Here is a 24,529-nt window from a genome sequence, read left to right on the forward strand (position 1 = left end):
ACCCTTCATATACTAGTATGTGAAAAGCTATGTAAGGCATCTCCAGTGTGTTTATTTAAACACGCCATCCAGCTCTTTCAGACATCCAGAGGTGTCTAGTCTACATCATAGGAGTTGACTTTAAAGCCATCAATCAACTGCGCCCACCTAATGCTTTTAGCAGTGCTGAACAAAAGCTCCTGCCATTCACCCTCCCTTCCAGTCTGATTCCTGAGACTGACAAAGTCCGGCTTTACACCCTCTAAAAAAATACAATAAAAAATCTGGCTTTACAAATAGAGGATCCAAATTAAATACATTTCCATCTTCAGCAGAGGAAGATCCACATTTGTCTTCTCAACCAAGTCTTAAGCTAGTCACCCACTTATACAGCTTTGTTCTAGAGGCCTTGTCAGACTTTAGAGTAGAACTGGGAGATACAGAGTTATTAGAGAAAGCATGGTCATGTTGAGGCAGGCGAATTCAGGAACCGGCGCACACACTCACTGGGTGTGCTACTGTACTGTCCATTCAATGTTATCACAGGCTCTGACAAGCTAGTTGGCTCCAGGCCCTACCTCTACTGTAGTGTTCCTCCTCCCTTCACAGTCTGTGCTACTGGTGTGTCAGTCAGTTCACCCTCAACCGTTCACACACACACACACACCACGCTGAACTGCACGTCTGACCCGAAGTAGAACTGTCACTCAGAGAATCTGAGAATCTTCCTTTCCGCAAGGTCGCACATCAGACAGACAGTAGGGCTGTGATGATACCAGTATTGTGATATTTTTTTCCATGTCATCAATGAAAACATGAAGCAGACCACTATTTGGTCTTGAAAATTTGCTATATGTAAAATATTGTACCCTATGGCTTGGAAAATGGATGACAACATGTTAGTTTCCAGCATTAGGCATTTTTTCCTAAAGAAGTTAAACCACCGCGTTGTGTTTTGTTTCCTTGCCAAGATACTGAGTATCGCAATACTAGTGTTGTCCTGGCCCTAACAGACAATGGCCCTGTTAAACACTTTAAAAACGCACCCTCCGTTGCATGAAGACAGTAATTATAGATCTGACGTATTGTCAGGGTCCTAGTATTTAAACCGTACTGGCCAGTGTAGTGAGGGGGTGAAGAGGTTAGCGGAGTTCAGAGCTGTGACAGCCAGGCGTGCAGCCTCCCCCTGGGGAGCCGGGGAAGGTGAGGCAGGGTGGAGGTGGTTCACTAGCTACTACAGCTCATTACCAGCTAGTATTATGTGTCTGTGAGGAGAGGCTTCCAAGGTTACGGACATTTTAAAGGGGGAGGGGGAGTGATGAACATTTGTTTAGTGTTTCCCCTCAGGGGATTGGGGGAAAGGATGAGGTGACCGTCACTACGTTTCCTGCCTCTAAACCAGAGTCATGGTCCTCTCAGTGTCTGTGTGTGTGTGTCACTGCATCTGGATAACATCTAAAATACTTGGGGACCTTTAGCCCCCTTCCCAAATGGTCATGTACCTTAATGTGTTTTGACCTCTGTACCTCTCCCCCAGGAGACAGTGGCAAGGTGACGACTGTGGTGGCCACACCAGGCCAGGGTCCAGACCGCCCACAGGAGGTGTCCTACACAGACATCAAGGTGATCGGGAATGGTTCCTTCGGCGTGGTGTACCAGGCCCGCCTCATTGACAGCCAGGAGATGGTTGCCATCAAGAAGGTTCTGCAGGATAAGAGGTTTAAGGTACAGAGTCTACAGACACATAGCACAACCCACTTCCACTGGCAGTCTACGCCAGTGTTGTAGTACTCGAGTCCTGATTTTAAATAAATAAATGTATACTTGTGACTTGACCATTAATGACTGGGACTCACCTTCCCGTGTATTTGTACTTGGACTGGATAGGCTACTATGATAAGCAGAACATTAGCAGCACTGTGTGTGCAGAGTATTGAGGGTTCTGTTCTCTAGCTAGCAGTGGGAATGACGCGCCACACTGGCACACGCGGCCTACGTCGGGCGGTGCGCTGCGGCCTACGTCGGGCGGTGTGCTGTGGTGAAAGCAAACGCTGAGTGTGGGCATATAGGAAGGCAGGCTTCGCTCACGCACTGCCTCCGATCATGGTGCCTTCAGAAAGTATTCACACCCCTTGACTTTTTCCACATTTTGCTGTGTTACAGCCTGAATTGAAAATTAAATGTAGATGTTTTTGTCACTAGCCTACACACAATACCCCATAATGTCAGTAGAATTGTTTTTCACCATTTTTACAAATGAATAAAAATGTTAAACTGAAATATCTTGAGTCAATAAGTATTCTAAAAAATTCTCTCTCTCCCCTTGAGTATTAAAAAGTAGGCTCTTTGAATTTGTCATCTCGCTCTACCCTCCCACTTTCCCTAGTCTTCCTCTGGGTTTCACTCTGGAACAACAACAAAAAATTGCTGGGCAAAAGCTGAGACAAGACCTTACAATTATTGGAAATAATCATTTGGGAGCAATATCCAATTCCGTCCAGAGACCATTTATCCCTTCAAAACATAATTGAACATTCTATTAAAATAAAATGTTTGATCCTGTGTATGAAGGACTCGTGGGCTATTGCATATCGTAGGCAATTATGACCTTTCTGCAACTGGAGGAAAATCTTTGCGTTACTTCAATGCTCACATAAAAATCTTCCCACCAGACCGCCACTAGTTGTTGCTGGGCAGATTTCTTCTACCAAATCCGAGCCAAATCAAGAGGAGCCACTCTAGCAACATACGAGCATCGAGCTAGCAAGCCGGCAATACAAGCGAGCAAAAAACATTAGTAACCAAAATACCAAATATGTCTAAAGAACCCCGACTTGTAACTTGCTTTCAATTTTTTTTAATATGCACAAACCAATATCGTTGTTATTTTTTGCTAAATTTCAACCCTGTGATTCAGACTTGAGCACTTGGATCAGGACTTGAGCACGGACTTCACCATTGGTGACTCGAACTCAACTTAGCCTTAGACTTGTGACTCAAGCACATGACTCGGTTTAGTGACTCAATTGAAACACTGGTCTACACACACACAGTGCAACTCACTGCCACTGGCAGTCTACAGAAACACACCATTGCCCCTCACTCACACACTATCAGATGTATTTCTGTATGTTCTCTCCCCATAACTCAATGTTATTACTGTTCAATGTTACTACTGTTCTTCACCACTTCCGGCGCCGACAGAGATGGCCGCCTCGCTTCGCGTTCCTAGGAAACTATGCAGTTTTTTGTTTTTTTTACGTGTTATTTCTTACATTAGTACCCCAGGTCATCTTAGGTTTCATTACATACAGTCGAGAAGAACTACTGAATATAAGATCAGCGTCAACTCACCATCAGTACGACCAAGAATATGTTTTTCGCGACGCGGATCCTGTGTTCTGCCTTACAAACAGGACAACGGAGCGGATCCCATGCAGCGACCCCAAAAAAACGACTCAGAAAAAGAGGGAAACGAGGCGGTCTTCTGGTCAGACTCCGGAGACGGGCACACCGTGCACCACTCCCTAGCATTCTTCTTGCCAATGTCCAGTCTCTTGACAACAAGGTTGATGAAATCCGAGCAAGGGTAGCATTCCAGAGGGACATCAGAGACTGTAACGTTCTTTGCTTCACGGAAACGTGGCTCACTGGAGAGACGCTATCCGAGGCGGTGCAGCCAACGGGTTTCTCCACGCATCGCGCAGACAGAAACAAACATCTTTCTGGTAAGAAGAGGGGCGGGGGCGTATGCCTTATGGCTAACGTGACATGGTGTGATGAAAGAAACACAGGAACTCAAATCCTTCTGTTCACCTGATTTAGAATTCCTCACAATCAAATGTAGACCGCATTATCTACCAAGAGAATTCTCTTCGATTATAATCACAGCCGTATATATCCCCCCCCAAGCAGACACATCGATGGCTCTGAATGAACTTTATTTGACTCTTTGCAAACTGGAAACCATTTATCCGGAGGCTGCATTCATTGTAGCTGGGGATTTTAACAAGGCTAATCTGAAAACAAGACTCCCTAAATTTTATCAGCATATCGATTGCGCAACCAGGGGTGGAAAGACCTTGGATCATTGTTACTCTAACTTCCTCGACGCATATAAGGCCCTGCCCCGCCCCCCTTTCGGAAAAGCTGACCACGACTCCATTTTGTTGATCCCTGCCTACAGACAGAAACTAAAACAAGAGGCTCCCACGCTGAGGTCTGTCCAACGCTGGTCCGACCAAGCTGACTCCACACTCCAAGACTGCTTCCATCACGTGGACTGGGACATGTTTCGTATTGCGTCAGACAACAACATTGACGAATACGCTGATTCGGTGTGCGAGTTCATTAGAACGTGCGTTGAAGATGTCGTTCCCATAGCAACGATTTAAAACATTCCTTAACCAGAAACCGTGGATTGATGGCAGCATTCGCGTGAAACTGAAAGCGCGAACCACTGCTTTTAATCAGGGCAAGGTGTCTGGTAACATGACCGAATACAAACAGTGCAGCTATTCCCTCCGCAAGGCTATCAAACAAGCTAAGCGTCAGTACAGAGACAAAGTAGAATCTCAATTCAACGGCTCAGACACGAGGCATGTGGCAGGGTCTACAGTCAATCACGGACTACAGGAAGAAATCCAGCCCAGTCACGGACCAGGATGTCCTGCTCCCAGGCAGACTAAATAACTTTTTGCCCGCTTTGAGGACAATACAGTGCCACTGACACGGCCTGCAACGAAAACATGAGGTCTCTCCTTCACTGCAGCCGAGGTGAGTAAGACATTTAAACGTGTTAACCCTCGCAAGGCTGCAGCCGCGCCCTCAGAACATGCGCAGACCAGCTGGCCGGTGTGTTTACGGACATATTCAATCAATCCCTATACCAGTCTGCTGTTCCAAATAGGTCCACAGACGATGCAATCTCAACCACACTGCCCTAACCCATCTGGACAAGAGGAATACCTATGTGAGAATGCTGTTCATTGACTACAGCTCGGCATTCAACACCATAGTACCCTCCAAGCTCGTCATCAAGCTCGAGACCCTGGGTCTCGACCCCGCCCTGTGCAACTGGGTACTGGACTTCCTGACGGGCCGCCCCCAGGTGGTGAGGGTAGGCAACAACATCTCCCCGCTGATCCTCAACACTGGGGCCCCACAAGGGTGCGTTCTGAGCCCTCTCCGGTACTCCCTGTTCACCCACGACTGCGTGGCCACGCACGCCTCCAACTCAATCATCAAGTTTGCGGACGACACAACAGTGGTAGGCTTGATTACCAACAACGACGAGACGGCCTACAGGGAGGTGGTGAGGGCCCTCGGAGTGTGGTGCCAGGAAAATAACCTTACACTCAACGTCAACAAAACTAAGGAGATGATTGTGGACTTCAGGAAACAGCAGAGGGAACACCCCCCCCTATCCACATCGATGGAACAGTAGTGGAGAGGGTAGCAAGTTTTAAGTTCCTTGGCATACACATCACAGACAAACTGAATTGGTCCACTCACACAGACAGCATTGTGAAGAAGGTGCAGCAGCGCCTCTTCAACCTCAGGAGGCTGAAGAAATTTGGCTTGTCACCAAAAGCACTCACAAACTTCTACAGATGCACAATCGAGAGCATCCTGGCGGGCTGTATCACCGCCTGGTACGGCAACTGCTCCGCCCTCAACCGTAAGGCTCTCCAGAGGGTAGTGAGGTCTGCACAACGCATCACCGGGGGCAAACTACCTGCCCTCCAGGACACCTACACCACCCGATGTCACAGGAAGGCCAAAAAGATAATCAAGGACAACAACCACCTGAGTCACTGCCTGTTCACCCTGCTATCATCCAGAAGGCGAGGTCAGTACAGGTGCATCAAAGCTGGGACCGAGAGAATGAAAAACAGCTTCTATCTCAACAGCTTCTATCTCAAGGCCATCAGACTGTTAAACAGCCACCACTAACATTGAGTGGCTGCTGCCAACACACTGACACTGACTCAACTCCAGCCACTTTAATAATGGGAATTGATGGGAAATGATGTAAATATATCACTAGCCACTTTAAACAATGCTACCTTATATAATGTTACTTACCCTACATTATTCATCTCATATGCATACGTATATACTGTACTCTATATCATCGACTGTATCCTTATGTAATACATGTATCACTAGCCACTTTAACTATGCCACTTTGTTTACATACTCATCTCATATGTATATACTGTACTCGATACCATCTACTGTATCTTGCCTATGCTGCTCTGTACCATCACTCATTCATATATCCTTATGTACATATTCTTTATCCCCTTACACTGTGTACAAGACAGTAGTTTTGGAATTGTTAGTTAGATTACTTGTTGGTTATTACTGCATTGTCGGAACTAGAAGCACAAGCATTTCGCTACACTTGCATTAACATCTGCTAACCATGTGTATGTGACAAATAAAATTTGATTTGATGAATTCTTAAGACCTAAATTACACCCCCTTGCTATTTCAATTACTCCAGAACCGAGAACTACAGATCATGAGGAAATTGGACCACTGCAACATAGTCAGGCTACGTTACTTTTTCTACTCCAGTGGGGACAAGGTATGTACAAGTCACACTACCAGGTATTGGGAACAACATGACATTTTCACGTTTAAGAAAAATCCAGACTTGTCAAAAAATGTATTGAAGAACATTGCTCTTCTCCTATTGTTTTCCCCTTACAGAAAGATGAGGTGTATCTGAACCTAGTGCTGGACTTTGTTCCAGAGACGGTGTACAGGGTGGCCCGGCACTTCAACAAGGCCAAGACCACCATCCCCATTATATACGTCAAGGTAATGCACTCACTACTACTTCTCTTCCCATGTTTCTCTTATTACTTTCCCTCCCTTTTTTATCCTCGTTCTGTCATTTTTTTCTTTTCGCTCTCGCATTTTCTCACTCAGTCTCTTCATCTCTCTGTTGCCCTCTCACCCCTCCATTGTTCCTCTTTAAGCTCCATGCTGCTAGAGGCAGAGTTCTCTATTTAAATGAAATGGTACTAGGCTTGGGCGGTATACCGGGGTATTTGGAAATGAAGTTTTTCAATAAATGTTCATATTTGTAGCTATTTTCTAAGTAAATACCTGCAGTCAACTTGTGCAATACATTAGGAGATGAAGCGGATTGCGATCTTCATTTCAACTGTCACGGTATTTTACATTATGAAGCCTACCGTAGTTCCCCAGAAAGCCAGTCACGTGTTTGTTTTTGTAAATGGCACAACGGGAGAAAGCGGGAGCAAGTGAGTCCAGCTGTTTATTGATTAACTGTTTTTTTCCCCCTCAAGAGTGATTAGGGACATGCACCTATAGTTTTCCTTCCCAGAAAATACATTAGTTCAGCAGAAAAGTGCAAAGCTATTTGGCTGACATTGTAAATGAGCTTACAATGAAAAAGCAAGGTATTTCTTGCAAAACCAATGCATGGCTGTCATATTTCTAATGTTTACCATAGAAACAATGTAGCTGGCTACATTTCCTAATGTTTTGCTTGAATTTAATCTTGCGTTTTACCAGAGAGAAGTAGGCTGGTTACACTGAGGAAAAGTAGCTACACATCAGAGCGCTATCTGCTGATAGAATGCCCTTAGTGAGTTCTCATCCCAGTGGACAAGTGCAACTGAAGCACAATGTTGATCTGATGCCGAGCAGAAATTACATAGCAAGATATTACTATTTTTCCTGAATGCAGAATTTTTTCATGAACGCGACACCTAAGTTTAACATTATCATCCTCTCCAGGTAGAGCAGACAGGCCCGTCGCCCTAGTGACTGCACAACGTGTTCACATGCTGCTCCAGAGCCAGTACTGTTCTTCCTTCAGATAAGCATGCGTCAACTTTGTACAAACAATGTATTTAGTTCACATTTGCTTGTAAATGTCCAAATTCACCAAAAATGATATTCGGTAGCGCCTACCTAATGTATAACTTTATGCGCCGGATTGCCGGTCTTTGCAATTACTTTATTTTCGTTTGCGCTCGTTAGCATATTTAGGTAGCAGCCTCCATGGAAATTTGCCATTACTTGTACTCATTTTGTTAGCGTTCTAATAATAGATGCCCAACAGGCTTTTTTGTGTGTTTTGTGGCTCCCCCTTGTGTACTAAACAGGTAATACTGTAAATCCCGCCATGAGAGAAGGACAGTATGATGATGTATGGGTATGGGTACCGCCCAATCCTAAATGGTACTGTATTTGAATATAGGACTCTTATCTGATGAGGAGAAAACACATTAATGTTATGTTCTCTCTGCTCTGACTCTTCACTGACCTCCGGTAGTCTTTGTCTGTCACCTCTTTTCAAACTCCTCCATTCTCTTCTTTTCCTACATCCGTGTTTTAGAATTTGACAAATTTGAGAGAGAGAAACCAACTTTCTCTGTTTGCCGTATGCTTGGTTGTGTGTTTAAAGGGCACTTACGTTGTCTGTTAGCTTTGTGTGTGTGTGCTATGCCCCGTGGCAGCAGAGAGGACTATCTGTGTCTCATGGCCCATTTGCCTCAGCCCACCCTGCTGCTCTCCTGTGGTGTGGAGATGCATACTGATAATACACACACACACTGCCCTCACTCAGCATCTCTACACTCCTCTCCACCTCTCCCTGTGCTCCTCTCATCCCTCCCGACTCTCTCTTTATCCACCTCTTCCTTCCCTTACACTCCCTCTCTCCTTGTTCCCTTACTACTCTTCAGCCCCTTTCTCTCTCCAATTCAAAGGGGCTTTATTGGCATGGGGAAACATATTTACACTTCCAAAGCAAGTTAAATAAACAGTAAACAGAAGTGAGAAGACAAAGGTAACTGAGCTAAACGACTGTCGCCCCGTAGCACTCACTTCTGTCATCATGAAGTGCTTTGAGAGACTAGTCAAGGATCATATCACCTCCACCCTACCTGACATACTAGACCCACTCCAATTTGCTTACCGCCCAAATAGGTCCACAGACGACGCAATTGCAATCACACTGCACACGGCCCTAACCCATCTGGACAAGAGGAATATCTATGTAAGAATGCTGTTCATCAACTACAGCATTTAACACCATAGTACCCTCCAAACTCGTCATTAAGCTCCAGACCCTGGGTCTCGACCCCACCCTGCGTAACTGGGTCCTGGTCTTTGACGGGACACCCCCAGGTGGTGAGGGTAGGAAACATCTCCACCCCGCTGATCCTCAACACTGGGACCTCACAAGGGTGCGTTCTCAACTCAGTCATCATGTTTGCAGACGACACTACAGTGGTAGACTTGATTACCAACAATGACAAGACGGCCTACAGGGAGGAGGTGAGGGCCCTCGGAGTGTGGTGTCAGGAAAATAACCTCACTCAACGTCAACAAAACAAAGGAGATGATCGTGGACTTCAGGAAACAGCAGAGGAAGCACCCCCCCCTCCTATCCACAGCGACGGGACAGTAGTGGAGAAGGTGGAAAGTTAAGTTCCTCAGCGTACACATCGTGGACAAACTGAAATGGTCCACCCACACAGACAGCGTCAGGAGGCCTCAGGAGGCTGGAGAAATTGGCTTGTCACCAACAACACTCAAACTTTTACAGATGCACAATCGAGAGCATCCTGTCAGGCTGTCTCACCGCCTGGTACGGCAGCTGCTCCGCCCATAACCGGAAGGCTCTCCAGAGGGTAGTGAGGTCTGCACAACGCATCACCGGGTGCAAACTACCTGCCCTCCAGGACACCTACAGCACCCGATGTCACAGGAAGGCCAAAAAGATAATCAAGGACAACAACCACCTGAGTCACTGCCTGTTCACCCTGCTATCATCCAGAAGGCGAGGTCAGTACAGGTGCATCAAAGCTGGTACCGAGAGACTGAAAAACAGCTTCAATCTCAAGGCCATCAGACTGTTAAACAGCCATCACTAACATTGAGTGGCTGCTGCCAACATACTGACTCAAATCTCTAGCCACTTAATAATAAAAAATTGGATGTAATAAATGTATCACTAGTCATAAAAAAAAAAAAAAGGTTTCTCCATCACGTCTCTGCCCCCCCATGCTCTTTCTGTGGTGTGCAATTAAGCTTGTTTCCCTCCAAATCTGCCCATCTGCCACAGCCGGGTACCCGCGTCCCCTTCAACACCCGTCTGTCTACCGTGTGCCCAATAACACAGCTAACGACCCAACAGAGAGACCCCAACACACGCACACTCAGACAGCCAGAAACCCTTACACACACAGTCACATTTTCTGCTATGCTAGCTCTAAGCTTTGCAATGGGAGCATTGTACTGGCATGTCTAGAGCAGAGAACCCACAAGTTGTTGCAATGTGTTTTGAGTAAGTTGCATACATCCAGAATGTTTGACTGTTCTGAGTGCAGTGAAGTTCGTAACCGACAGTAGACAGTCTGGACACTTGGCATGACTAGTAGTAGTAATGGAGGGGATTATGATGATCGGTGCTGTTACTGTCTGCTGTGCTGCTAACTGTGTGTGTGCTTATTTCTTATATAATTATTTTTTTAAACATACTTTCCACACCTGAAGTGTTTGTATCTGTTAACATCATGTGTCCTGTGTTCTCCCTCCAGGTGTACATGTACCAGCTGTTCCGCAGTCTGGCCTATATCCATTCCCAGGGCGTGTGTCACAGAGACATCAAACCCCAGAACCTGCTGGTGGACCCCGAGACAGCCATCCTCAAACTCTGTGACTTCGGCAGGTTAGTCTGCCTGTCTGTCAGTGAGCATCTCTGGCCATCTCTGAATGTCTCTGCCTGTGTCTGTGTTTCTTAGGCTGCGTTTACACAGGCAGCTCAATTCTTCTGATCTTTTTTCCACTAATTTGTCCTTTCAGATATTTGTCAGATCTGATTGGTCAAAAAAATATTCAGTATTGGGCTGCATGTGTAAATACCACCTTACTGCTCAGTCTGTCTAAATCGATCTGTTTCAATGTCTTTTTCTCTGAATGACCACCTCTCTCCCCCTCTTGTCACCAGTGCTAAGCAGCTTGTTCGCGGGGAGCCCAACGTGTCCTATATCTGCTCGCGGTACTACCGTGCCCCTGAGCTCATCTTTGGCGCCACGGACTACACGTCCAACATTGACATCTGGTCAGCGGGCTGCGTGCTGGCCGAACTGCTGCTGGGACAGCCCATCTTCCCCGGGGACAGTGGAGTGGACCAACTGGTAGAGATCATCAAGGTAGAAAAGAGGGGACACCAAACTTTTGGGGTGGGAGATGGAAAGAAGAGTGTAGGTCTATGTTGGCGGCGGTAGGAGCGTAGATCTATGTTGGCGGTAGGAGTGTAGTGTCTATTTTGGCGGTAGGAGTGTAGGTCTACAATGGCTTGCAAAAGTATTCACCCCCTTGACATTTTTCCTATTTGGTTCCCCCCCATTTTCAATTTGATTAAGGTCTGGGCTTTGACTAGGCCATTCCAAGACATTTTAAATGTTTCCCCTTAATCCCCTTAAACCACTCAAGTGTTGCTTAGCAGTATGCTTAGGGTCATTGTCCTGCTGGAAGGTGAACCTCTGTTCCAGTTTCAAATATCTGGAAGACTAAAACAGGTTTTCCTCAAGAATTTCCCTGTATTTAGCGCCATCCATCATCCCTTCAATTATGATCAGTTTCCCAGTCCCTGCCGATGGAAAAATTATGTTCTTGGGGTGAAGCGAGGTGTTGGGTTTGCCCCAGACATATCGTTTTCCTTGATGGCCAAAAAGCTCAATTTTAGCCTCATCTGACCAGAGTACCTTCTTCCATATGTTTGGGGAGTCTCCTTTTGGCACTCTTCCGTAAAGCCCAGCTCTGTGGAGTGTACGGCTTACACGGAACACAAACCGGCTGCGCGTGTGCGCCATCGTGCATAAATTAATTTTGTCCCCCTACACCAAACGCGATCACGACACGCAGGTTAAAATATCAAAACCAGTGACATTAATTTGGGGACAGGTCAAAAAGCATTAAACATGTATGGCTAGTTAGCTTGCACTTGCTAGAGAATTTGTCCTATTTAGCTAGCTTGCTGTTGCTAGCTAATTTGTCCTGGGATATAAACATTGAATTGTTATTTTACCTGAAATGCACAAGGTCCTCTACTCTGACAATTAATCCACATATAAAACGGCCAACCGAATCGTTTCTCGTCATCTCTCCTCCTTCCAGGCTTTTTCATCTTTGAACTTATATGGTGATTGGCATCTACACTTTTACCACGAGAACCGGCAAAACATTTTGTCTTTCAATCACCCACGTGGGTATAACCAATGAGGAGATGGCACGTGGGTACCTGCTTCTATAAACCAATGAGAAGGGAGAGGCAGGACTTGCAGCGCGATCTGCGTCAGAATTAGGAGTTCCATTTTAGCCCTTGGCATCGCAGACGCTCGCGAGCAGTGTGGGTGCAATAATTGAATAACGTGGATTTCTAAATGTATTTTGCAACGCTGCGCATGTGACGTGCCTGGTCTGGTCAGCATGGTTGTGGTCCTATGGACAGATACTCCAATCTCCGCTGTGGAACTTTGCAGCTCCTTCAGGGTTTTCTTTGGTCTCTTTGTTGCCTCTGATTAATGCCCTCCTTGCCTGGTCTGTGAGTTTTGGTGGGTGGCCCTCTCTTGGCAGGCTTGTTGTGGTGCCATATTCTTATCATTTTTTAAACAATGGATTTAATGGTGCTCCGTGTTTTTGGAGAGCTCCTTGGTATTCATGGTGTCCCTTGCTTAGTGGTGTTGCAGACTCTTTCAGAACAGGTGTGTATATATACTGAGATCATGTGACAGAGCTTACTTAGGGGCTTCATAGCAAAGGGGGTGAATACATATGCACCAACCACTTTTCAGTTTTAAATATATATATATTTTTTTAAACAAGTTATTATTTTTCACTTCACCAATTTTGACTATTTTGTGTATGTCATTACATGAAATCCAAATAAAAAATATATTTTAAATTACAGGTTGTAATGCAACAAAATAGGACAAATTCCAAGGTGGGGTGAATACTTTTGCAAGGCACTGTATGTTGGTGGCGGCAGTAGGAGTGTAGGCCTATGTTGGTGGCGGTAGGAGCGTAGGCCTATGTTGGCGGCAGTAGGAGCGTAGGTCTATGTTGGCGGCGGTAGGAGCGTAGGTCTATGTTGGCGGCAGTAGGAGCGTAGGTCTATGTTGGCGGCAGTAGGAGCGTAGGTCTATGTTGGCGGCGGTAGGAGCGTAGGTCTATGTTGGCGGCGGTAGGAGTGTAGGTCCATGTTGGCGGTAGAAGGGATCTTGGAGAAACTTCATGCATCTTTCACTCTTCCAGGTTTTGGGGACTCCGACGAGAGAGCAGATCCGAGAGATGAACCCCAACTACACAGAGTTCAAATTCCCCCAGATCAAAGCACACCCCTGGACAAAGGTACTCTCTGCCCTCAGTTCTATTTAAATAGCCTTAACACCATTGTCTTCCATTGGGATCCATATTAGAGAGAGAACATTTTGAAATGGAACAGATAAGACAGCCCAAATGAGTCAAACAAGATGCCCTTTTTTTTCTCCCTGTCAGGTGTTTAAGCCGCGTACCCCCCCAGAGGCCATCTCCCTGTGTTCCCGTCTGTTAGAGTACACCCCTGTGACCAGGCTGTCCCCCCTGGAGGCCTGCGCCCATGCCTTCTTCGAAGAGCTGCGCCAGCCCACTGCCCGTCTGCCCAGCGGACGAGAACTTCCCCTCCTCTTCAACTTCAGCCCCGTCGGTGAGTCCACTGCCCTCCCCTCCTCTGTTTGGCCCTCCCTCAGTCAGTAGCCATGCCCTCCTCTGTTTGGCCCTCCCTCGGTCAGTAGCCATGCCCTCTCCCCTCTGTTTGACCTTTCCTCGGTCAGTAGCCAAGCCTTCTGTTTGGCCCTCCCTCGGTCAGTAGCCATGCCCTCCTCTGTTTGGTCCTCCCTCGGTCAGTAGCCATGCCCTTCTCTGTTTGGTCCTCCCTTGGTCAGTAGCCATGCCCTCCTCTGTTTGGCCCTCCCTCGGTCAGTAGCCATGCCCTCCTCTGTTTGGCCCTCCCTCGGTCAGTAGCCATGCCCTCCTCTGTTTGGCCCTCCCTCGGTCAGTAGCCATGCCCTCGCCCCTCTGTTTGGCCCTCCCTCGGTCAGTAGCCATGCCCTCTCCCCTCTGTTTGGCCCTCCCTCGGTCAGTAGCCATGCCCTCTCCCCTCTGTTTGGCCCTCCCTCGGTCAGTAGCCATGCCCTTCTCTGTTTGGTCCTCCCTCGGTCAGTAGCCATGCCCTCCTCTGTTTGGCCCTCCCTCGGTCAGTAGCCATGCCCTCTGTTTGGCCCTCCCTCGGTCAGTAGCCATGCCCTTCTCTGTTTGGCCCTCCCTCGGTCAGTAGCCATGCCCTTCTCTGTTTGGCCCTCCCTCGGTCAGTAGCCATGCCCTCTGCCCTCTGTTTGGCCCTCCCTCGGTCAGTAGCCATGCCCTCTGCCCTCTGTTTGGCCCTCCCTCGGTCAGTAGCCATGCCCTCTGCCCTCTGTTTGGCCCTCCCTCGGTCAGTAGCCATGCCCTCCTCTGTTTGGCCCTCCCTCGGTCAGTAGCCATGCCCTCCTCTGTTTGGCCCTCCCTCGGTCAGTAGCCATGCCCTCCTCTGTTTGGCCCTCCCTCGGTCAGTAGCCATGCCCTCTGCCCTCTGTTTGGCCCTCCCTCGGTCAGTAGCCATGCCCTCTGCCCTCTGTTTGGCCCTCCCTCGGTCAGTAGCCCTGCCCTCTGTTTGGCCCTCCCTCGGTCAGTAGCCCTGCCCTCTGTTTGGCCCTCCCTCGGTCAGTAGCCATGCCCTCTGCCCTCTGTTTGGCCCTCCCTCGGTCAGTAGCCATGCCCTCTGCCCTCTGTTTGGCCCTCCCTCGGTCAGTAGCCATGCCCTCTGCCCTCTGTTTGGCCCTCCCTCGGTCAGTAGCCATGCCCTCTGCCCTCTGTTTGGCCCTCCCTCGGTCAGTAGCCATGCCCTCTGCCCTCTGTTTGGCCCTCCCTCGGTCAGTAGCCATGCCCTCTGCCCTCTGTTTGGCCCTCCCTCGGTCAGTAGCCCTGCCCTCTGTTTGGCCCTCCCTCGGTCAGTAGCCATGCCCTCTGTTTGGCCCTCCCTCGGTCAGTAGCCATGCCCTCTGCCCTCTGTTTGGCCCTCCCTCGGTCAGTAGCCATGCCCTCTGTTTGGTCCTCCCTCGGTCAGTAGCCATGCCCTCCTCTGTTTGGCCCTCCCTCGGTCAGTAGCCATGCCCTCTGCCCTCTGTTTGGCCCTCCCTCGGTCAGTAGCCATGCCCTCCTCTGTTTGGCCCTCCCTCGGTCAGTAGCCATGCCCTCTGCCCTCTGTTTGGTCCTCCCTCGGTCAGTAGCCATGCCCTCTGCCCTCTGTTTGGCCCTCCCTCGGTCAGTAGCCATGCCCTCTGCCCTCTGTTTGGCCCTCCCTCGGTCAGTAGCCATGCCCTCCTCTGTTTGGCCCTCCCTCGGTCAGTAGCCATGCCCTCTGCCATCTGTTTGACCCTCCCTCGGTCAGTAGCCATGCCCTCTGCCCTCTGTTTGGCCCTCCCTCGGTCAGTAGCCATGCCCTCTGCCCTCTGTTTGGCCCTCCCTCGGTCAGTAGCCATGCCCTCTGCCCTCTGTTTGGCCCTCCCTCGGTCAGTAGCCATGCCCTCTCCCCTCTGTTTGACCCTTCCTCGGTCAGTAGCCATGCCCTCTCCCCTCTGTTTGGCTCTCCCTCGGTCAGTAGCCATGTCCTCCTCTGTTTGGTCCTCCCTGGGTCAGTAGCCATGCCCTTCTCTGTTTGGTCCTCCCTCGGTCAGTAGCCATGCCCTTCTCTGTTTGGTCCTCCCTCGGTCAGTAGCCATGCCCTCCTCTGTTTGGCCCTCCCTCGGTCAGTAGCCATGCCCTCTGCCCTCTGTTTGGCCCTCCCTCGGTCAGTAGCCATGCCCTCTGCCCTCTGTTCTGCCCTCCCTCGGTCAGTAGCCATGCCCTCTGCCCTCTGTTCGGCCCTCCCTCGGTCAGTAGCCATGCCCTCCTCTGTTTGACCCTCCCTCGGTCAGTAGCCATGCCCTCTCCCCTCTGTTTGACCCTCCCTCGGTCAGTAGCCATGCCCTCTCCCCTCTGTTTGGCCCTCCCTCGGTCAGTAGCCATGCCCTCTGCCCTCTGTTTGGCCCTCCCTCGGTCAGTAGCCATGCCCTCTGCCCTCTGTTTGGCCCTCCCTCGGTCAGTAGCCATGCCCTCTGCCCTCTGTTTGACCCTCCCTCGGTCAGTAGCCATGCCCTCTGCCCTCTGTTTGGCCCTCCCTCGGTCAGTAGCCATGCCCTCTGCCCTCTGTTTGGCCCTCCCTCGGTCAGTAGCCATGCCCTCTGCCCTCTGTTTGACCCTCCCTCGGTCAGTAGCCATGCCCTCTCCCCTCTGTTTGACCCTCCCTCGGTCAGTAGCCATGCTCTCCCTCAGTCAGTAGCCATGCCCTCTCCCCTCTGTTTGACCCTCCCTCGGTCAGTAGCCATGCCCTCCCTCAGTCAGTAGCCATGTCCCCCTCTGTTTTGCCCTCCCTCGGTCAGTAGCCATGCCCTCCTCTGTTTGGTCCTCCCTCGGTCAGTAGCCATGCCCTTCTCTGTTTGGTCCTCCCTTGGTCAGTAGCCATGCCCTCCTCTGTTTGGCCCTCCCTCGGTCAGTAGCCATGCCCTCCTCTGTTTGGCCCTCCCTCGGTCAGTAGCCATGCCCTCCTCTGTTTTCCCTCCCATGGTCAGTAGCCATGCCCTCCTCTGTTTGGCCCTCCCTCGGTCAGTAGCCATGCCCTCCTCTGTTTGCCCTCCCATGGTCAGTAGCTATGCCCTCCTCTGTTTGGCCCTCCCTCGGTCAGTAGCCATGCCCTCCTCTGTTTGGCCCTCCCTCGGTCAGTAGCCATGCCCTCCTCTGTTTGCCCTCCCATGGTCAGTAGCCATGCCCTCCTCTGTTTGGCCCTCCCTCGGTCAGTAGCCATGCCCTCCTCTGTTTGCCCTCCCATGGTCAGTAGCTATGCCCTCCTCTGTTTGGCCCTCCCTCGGTCAGTAGCCATGCCCTCCTCTGTTTGGCCCTCCCTCGGTCAGTAGCCATGCCCTCCTCTGTTTGCCCTCCCATGGTCAGTAGCCATGCCCTCCTCTGTTTGGCCCTCCCTCGGTCAGTAGCCATGCCCTCCTCTGTTTGCCCTCCCATGGTCAGTAGCTATGCCCTCCTCTGTTTGGCCCTCCCTCGGTCAGTAGCCATGCCCTCCTCTGTTTGGCCCTCCCTCGGTCAGTAGCCATGCCCTCCTCTGTTTGCCCTCCCATGGTCAGTAGCCATGCCCTCCTCTGTTTGGCCCTCCCTCGGTCAGTAGCCATGCCCTCCTCTGTTTGCCCTCCCATGGTCAGTAGCTATGCCCTCCTCTGTTTGCCCTCCCATGGTCAGTAGCTATGCCCTCCTCTGTTTGGCCCTCCCTCGGTCAGTAGCCATGCCCTTCTCTGTTTGGTCCTCCCTTGGTCAGTAGCCATGCCCTCCTCTGTTTGGCCCTCCCTCGGTCAGTAGCCATGCCCTCCTCTGTTTGGCCCTCCCTCGGTCAGTAGCCATGCCCTCCTCTGTTTCGCCCTCCCTTGGTCAGTAGCCATGCCCTCGCCCCTCTGTTTGGCCCTCCCTCGGTCAGTAGCCATGCCCTCTCCCCTCTGTTTGGCCCTCCCTCGGTCAGTAGCCATGCCCTCTCCCCTCTGTTTGGCCCTCCCTCGGTCAGTAGCCATGCCCTCTCCCCTCTGTTTGGCCCTCCCTCGGTCAGTAGCCATGCCCTTCTCTGTTTGGTCCTCCCTCGGTCAGTAGCCATGCCCTCCTCTGTTTGGCCCTCCCTCGGTCAGTAGCCATGCCCTCTGTTTGGCCCTCCCTCGGTCAGTAGCCATGCCCTTCTCTGTTTGGCCCTCCCTCGGTCAGTAGCCATGCCCTCTGCCCTCTGTTTGGCCCTCCCTCGGTCAGTAGCCATGCCCTCTGCCCTCTGTTTGGCCCTCCCTCGGTCAGTAGCCATGCCCTCTGCCCTCTGTTTGGCCCTCCCTCGGTCAGTAGCCATGCCCTCTGCCCTCTGTTTGGCCCTCCCTCGGTCAGTAGCCATGCCCTCCTCTGTTTGGCCCTCCCTCGGTCAGTAGCCATGCCCTCTGCCCTCTGTTTGGCCCTCCCTCAGTCAGTAGCCATGCCCTCTGCCCTCTGTTTGGCCCTCCCTCGGTCAGTAGCCCTGCCCTCTGTTTGGCCCTCCCTCGGTCAGTAGCCCTGCCCTCTGTTTGGCCCTCCCTCGGTCAGTAGCCATGCCCTCTGCCCTCTGTTTGGCCCTCCCTCGGTCAGTAGCCATGCCCTCTGCCCTCTGTTTGGCCCTCCCTCGGTCAGTAGCCATGCCCTCCTCTGTTTGGCCCTCCCTCGGTCAGTAGCCATGCCCTCTGCCCTCTGTTTGGCCCTCCCTCGGTCAGTAGCCCTGCCCTCTGTTTGGCCCTCCCTCGGTCAGTAGCCATGCCCTCTGCCCTCTGTTTGGCCCTCCCTCGGTCAGTAGCCATGCCCTCTGTTTGGTCCTCCCTCGGTCAGTAGCCATGCCCTCCTCTGTTTGGCCCTCCCTCGGTCAGTAGCCATGCCCTCTGCCCTCTGTTTGGCCCTCCCTCGGTCAGTAGCCATGCCCTCCTCTGTTTGGCCCTCCCTCGGTCAGTAGCCATGCCCTCTGCCCTCTGTTTGGTCCTCCCTCGGTCAGTAGCCATGCCCTCTGCCCTCTGTTTGGCCCTCCCTCGGTCAGTAGCCATGCCCTCTGCCCTCTGTTTGGCCCTCCCTCGGTCAGTAGCCATGCCCTCCTCTGTTTGGCCCTCCCTCGGTCAGTAGCCATGCCCTCTGCCATCTGTTTGGCCCTCCCTCGGTCAGTAGCCATGCCCTCTGCCCTCTGTTTGGCCCTCCCTCGGTCAGTAGCCATGCCCTCTGCCCTCTGTTTGGCCCTCCCTCGGTCAGTAGCCATGCCCTCTGCCCTCTGTTTGGCCCTCCCTCGGTCAGTAGTCATGCCCTCTGCCCTCTGTTTGGCCCTCCCTCGGTCAGTAGCCATGCCCTCTGTTTGGCCCTCCCTCGGTCAGTAGCCATGCCCTCTCCCCTCTGTTTGACCCTTCCTCGGTCAGTAGCCATGCCCTCTCCCCTCTGTTTGGCTCTCCCTCGGTCAGTAGCCATGTCCTCCTCTGTTTGGTCCTCCCTGGGTCAGTAGCCATGCCCTTCTCTGTTTGGTCCTCCCTCGGTCAGTAGCCATGCCCTTCTCTGTTTGGTCCTCCCTCGGTCAGTAGCCATGCCCTTCTCTGTTTGGCCCTCCCTCGGTCAGTAGCCATGCCCTCTGCCCTCTGTTTGGCCCTCCCTCGGTCAGTAGCCATGCCCTCTGCCCTCTGTTCTGCCCTCCCTCGGTCAGTAGCCATGCCCTCCTCTGTTTGCCCTCCCATGGTCAGTAGCCATGCCCTCCTCTGTTTGGCCCTCCCTCGGTCAGTAGCCATGCCCTCCTCTGTTTGCCCTCCCATGGTCAGTAGCTATGCCCTCCTCTGTTTGGCACTCCCTCGGTCAGTAGCCATGCCCTCTGCCCTCTGTTTGGCCCTCCCTCGGTCAGTAGCCATGCCCTCTCCCCTCTGTTTGACCCTCCCTCGGTCAGTAGCCATGCCCTCTCCCCTCTGTTTGGCCCTCCCTCGGTCAGTAGCCATGCCCTCTGCCCTCTGTTTGGCCCTCCCTCGGTCAGTAGCCATGCCCTCTGCCCTCTGTTTGGCCCTCCCTCGGTCAGTAGCCATGCCCTCTGCCCTCTGTTTGACCCTCCCTCGGTCAGTAGCCATGCCCTCTGCCCTCTGTTTGGCCCTCCCTCGGTCAGTAGCCATGCCCTCTGCCCTCTGTTTGGCCCTCCCTCGGTCAGTAGCCATGCCCTCTGCCCTCTGTTTGACCCTCCCTCGGTCAGTAGCCATGCCCTCTCCCCTCTGTTTGACCCTCCCTCGGTCAGTAGCCATGCTCTCCCTCAGTCAGTAGCCATGCCCTCTCCCCTCTGTTTGACCCTCCCTCGGTCAGTAGCCATGCCCTCCCTCAGTCAGTAGCCATGTCCCCCTCTGTTTTGCCCTCCCTCGGTCAGTAGCCATGCCCTCCTCTGTTTGGTCCTCCCTCGGTCAGTAGCCATGCCCTTCTCTGTTTGGTCCTCCCTTGGTCAGTAGCCATGCCCTCCTCTGTTTGGCCCTCCCTCGGTCAGTAGCCATGCCCTCCTCTGTTTGGTCCTCCCTCGGTCAGTAGCCATGCCCTTCTCTGTTTGGTCCTCCCTTGGTCAGTAGCCATGCCCTCCTCTGTTTGGCCCTCCCTCGGTCAGTAGCCATGCCCTCCTCTGTTTGGCCCTCCCTCGGTCAGTAGCCATGCCCTCCTCTGTTTGCCCTCCCATGGTCAGTAGCCATGCCCTCCTCTGTTTGGCCCTCCCTCGGTCAGTAGCCATGCCCTCCTCTGTTTGCCCTCCCATGGTCAGTAGCTATGCCCTCCTCTGTTTGGCCCTCCCTCGGTCAGTAGCCATGCCCTCCTCTGTTTGGCCCTCCCTCGGTCAGTAGCCATGCCCTCCTCTGTTTGCCCTCCCATGGTCAGTAGCCATGCCCTCCTCTGTTTGGCCCTCCCTCGGTCAGTAGCCATGCCCTCCTCTGTTTGCCCTCCCATGGTCAGTAGCTATGCCCTCCTCTGTTTGGCCCTCCCTCGGTCAGTAGCCATGCCCTCCTCTGTTTGGCCCTCCCTCGGTCAGTAGCCATGCCCTCCTCTGTTTGCCCTCCCATGGTCAGTAGCCATGCCCTCCTCTGTTTGGCCCTCCCTCGGTCAGTAGCCATGCCCTCCTCTGTTTGCCCTCCCATGGTCAGTAGCTATGCCCTCCTCTGTTTGGCCCTCCCTCGGTCAGTAGCCATGCTCTCCCTCAGTCAGTAGCCATGCCCTCTCCCCTCTGTTTGACCCTCCCTCGGTCAGTAGCCATGCCCTCCCTCAGTCAGTAGCCATGTCCCCCTCTGTTTTGCCCTCCCTCGGTCAGTAGCCATGCCCTCCTCTGTTTGGTCCTCCCTCGGTCAGTAGCCATGCCCTTCTCTGTTTGGTCCTCCCTTGGTCAGTAGCCATGCCCTCCTCTGTTTTGCCCTCCCTCGGTCAGTAGCCATGCCCTCCTCTGTTTGGCCCTCCCTCGGTCAGTAGCCATGCCCTCCTCTGTTTGCCCTCCCATGGTCAGTAGCCATGCCCTCCTCTGTTTGGCCCTCCCTCGGTCAGTAGCCATGCCCTCCTCTGTTTGCCCTCCCATGGTCAGTAGCTATGCCCTCCTCTGTTTGGCCCTCCCTCGGTCAGTAGCCATGCCCTCCTCTGTTTGGCCCTCCCTCGGTCAGTAGCCATGCCCTCCTCTGTTTGGCCCTCCCTCGGTCAGTAGCCATGCCCTCCTCTGTTTGCCCTCCCATGGTCAGTAGCTATGCCCTCCTCTGTTTGCCCTCCCATGGTCAGTAGTTATGCCCTCCTCTGTTTGGCCCTCCCTCGGTCAGTAGCCATGCCCCCCTCCCTTTTGCCCCAAGCTTTTGTAATCCCCTCAGTTTTCCAGAGTAAGTCTGAAGCGTGTATGTTGAGTATCTTGTGTGTGTAGTATGATCTCTCTCTCTCACTCGCAGAGCTATCTATCCAGCCCCAGTTGAACTCCACACTCATTCCTCCTCACGCTCGAGCACAGACATCACCTGCCTCACACGGTATGTACAGCACAGCCTACCCGACAAATGCTTATTACATGTTCAGTACATGCGTATTAGATGACTACATATTTACAAGACTAGGATAGGAGATATAGCTTCAAATCAACATTTAACAGCCTTTTTAAATGAATATTGATGTGTTTGGATGTTAAACCCAACATACTAAAAACATTGACCTGATGGTGAACTGAAGTGTTTAGTGTGGTGTGTATCTGATGTCCTGTCTCTCCCTCCACCAGATGGCAGTGTGTCGGACAGTACCGCCCAGCCCAGCTCAGTACCTGGATCCATCAACAGCACCTGAACCCCCCCCCCCGTCCCCCATTCACCCTGTCTTTCCCCTTTTCCTCTCAACCCCATCCCTCTCTTACTATTCTTCCACCCCCTCTTAGATCCAAACTTCAAAAGACAACTATACACACACACACATACAACAACAATACTACAAAATCATCTATTATCCCTTGAATATTCCCATTATAGGTGTAAAAAAAATATCTGTTGGTGGCAGTAGTCCAATGACTGTTGGGTTGTAGAAGATGGGTGAATCTGACAAAAGCTATTCTGTATTATAATCTCTGCTAAACAAATTGTATCCCTTTTTTAAAAAACGTATTTATTTGAAAGTGCATTTTGTTTTAGTGATGTATGCCAGTGAATGGGATGCATCAACTGAAGCCTGTTTCAGTTCAGACAGTTTAGGACAATCTTCCATTGAGGTTAAAAACCAAACGGTCACGTGGTCAGAGGACAGATCAGGGACTGCCAATGGGAAAACTCTGGGGAATGGAGGTGTTCATCTACCAAGACATTACTCCTAAACCGAGTCCAAAGTGTTAATTAGTTCTGAAAATTGAAGAACTGTGTTTTTATTTGTTTTATTAAATTGGATACCAAACAGCAGCGAATGGAACTGGCATTTTAAATTCGATGAGGTAATTTTTAATTAAAAAAATAATAATAATTTATAGAAGCTTTTATCACAAAGGTGATTCAAAAATAATCCAAAGGCGGAAACCGCTAGCTGTTTTATTAAACTGTTTCTGAGAAGAAACATCGAAGTGAAAGTCTTAATGTCTTTTATTTGAATAAGAGGGACCTTTTTTAAAAGAATGGAATGTACATATTCAGTTTCTATAAGCTCTTGTCCCAGTCAGTTTAGCTGGAGACGTGTTGGTGAGAAGTAACCTTTGCACATCTCTAAAGGGGAGTAGAGCGGAGCTGTAGGGGCCCGCTGCATCTCTTGTGCAGTGGAGATATGCAACCTGTGTATAGGAAGGGGTAGGGCTCCTCCAGTCACACCTGTACACCAATGGCCATATAGCCGTACTTGAACCAAAGCTCTGTCACATCAACTTTGAAAGTACTTGGCACTTTCACTCCTCCCTTTCTCTCATTTTTCCTCAATTCAGTCTAGATGCACAATTACACTGCATGTAGGGGAGGTCTTAAGTGTTAGTGCGCTTGTGTGTGAATGAGGTTTTTTCGTGTTTGACCATCTTCCATCTCCAAATCAACCCACTGTAGCACTCTTGTTTTTGTAAGTCTAGATTCTAACAGCATCAGTGATTTATCATCAGTTAAACCTTGTTTTCATCTGGCCCACCAACACAGACTTGCATGTTCACCATGCGTTAGAGCAACCACACCTGTTCTCTCTCCCCACTCGTCACCGCACAACAACGATGGTTTGATCTAAAATACCTGCACCCAAAAAATGTAAATGCCCCAACCACTTCTGGAGCCTTCTGTTCCTCTCCTCCTTCCTCTCCCACTCTCTCCTTCCCTCTCTTTCTCTCACTGTAAATATCAAGTACCTTTTTTTATTTAGTTTTTTTTGTTATTATATTGTTCTTGTAATTTCATTTTATTTTCTCTAGCAGAGGGGAGCTGGTGTAGCAGCGACCAGGCTCCTTCTCAGTCTGTCTGTAAATACAACTTCATTTCAGTCCCTGGCTCGGGGGGAATAACAGAACAAAATGTTTCTCTTGTTTTTATTCTCTCTCCCTCCATTTCTCTCTCGTTGCCTTTCTCCCATAAATATTATGATCACTTTATTTATTGTATTTTGGGGGGTTTTATTTTGTTTCTCTGGGGAGGGTTTGTTGTCGGCCGAAGGGTTTATTTTGTAAGAAGTCATCAGTGCCCATGTCATGCAAAATATTCCAACTTCCAAGATTATTGGACTTTGATCCAAACTTGGGAGTGTTTTCCAATAAAGGTCCTGTATTTGCAAGTACACATCCTAGCCAGTAGGTGGAACTACATTTTATTTTCATTGATGTGAAGGGATTCTCACATGACTGCGTCTATGGTAGTCTGGCTGATGTCCCAACAGTATAAATGGCTGATCCTATGTGGGGTTATTGGTGATATTGCTGTATCTGGGTGGGTTTGAATGAGGGGTTGGGTGGGGAGGGTTGTGTAATATGTCCCAAGGCGTGTCCCTTCTCCCGTGTCCCATGTGTTTTGTGTAATGGGTTTAACCTGTTACTTCTGTCTGTGATTACATGAATGAGTGATTGAATTTAATGAATGGATGAAAGAACTGACAAATCTTACAAAAGTGTGAGTTGGGAGACCGTGGATACATTTTAAAAAAAATCTTAGCTCTTCATTTTAGGAAAACAATGTTATTTTTGTGTTTTATTTTCCTGGCACAAGTTGGTTTTAATTTGTTGTGATCCTGATCTTTATGGCCCTGCACAAGGGTCATACCACATCACTGGTGGGAACGGAATGGTTTTGAAGTGGATGCGAGAGAGGGGGGGACGGAGAGAGACTGTTTTTGTTTGTTGGTATAAATCAACTTATGAATAAAGTGATGAAACTGC

General features: G+C 50.6%; 1 protein-coding gene across 1 annotated transcript in view; it reads left to right on the forward strand.

The window, feature by feature from the left end:
• LOC110509817 (glycogen synthase kinase-3 beta) overlaps positions 1 to 24,529 on the forward strand; it is a 28,460-nt gene extending 3,931 nt beyond the window's left edge. Inside the window, exons 2-10 of the mRNA XM_036941570.1 lie at positions 1,517 to 1,704; positions 6,491 to 6,574; positions 6,700 to 6,810; positions 10,572 to 10,702; positions 10,982 to 11,186; positions 13,291 to 13,386; positions 13,534 to 13,720; positions 21,615 to 21,692; positions 21,935 to 24,529. Of these exons, the coding sequence (XP_036797465.1) occupies positions 1,517 to 1,704; positions 6,491 to 6,574; positions 6,700 to 6,810; positions 10,572 to 10,702; positions 10,982 to 11,186; positions 13,291 to 13,386; positions 13,534 to 13,720; positions 21,615 to 21,692; positions 21,935 to 21,999 (1,145 nt within the window). The 3' untranslated portion in view covers positions 22,000 to 24,529. The remainder of the gene's footprint in view (positions 1 to 1,516; positions 1,705 to 6,490; positions 6,575 to 6,699; positions 6,811 to 10,571; positions 10,703 to 10,981; positions 11,187 to 13,290; positions 13,387 to 13,533; positions 13,721 to 21,614; positions 21,693 to 21,934) is intronic.

Source organism: Oncorhynchus mykiss, chromosome 2 (assembly GCF_013265735.2).
Source record: "Oncorhynchus mykiss isolate Arlee chromosome 2, USDA_OmykA_1.1, whole genome shotgun sequence".
NCBI classification, from domain to species: domain Eukaryota; kingdom Metazoa; phylum Chordata; class Actinopteri; order Salmoniformes; family Salmonidae; genus Oncorhynchus; species Oncorhynchus mykiss.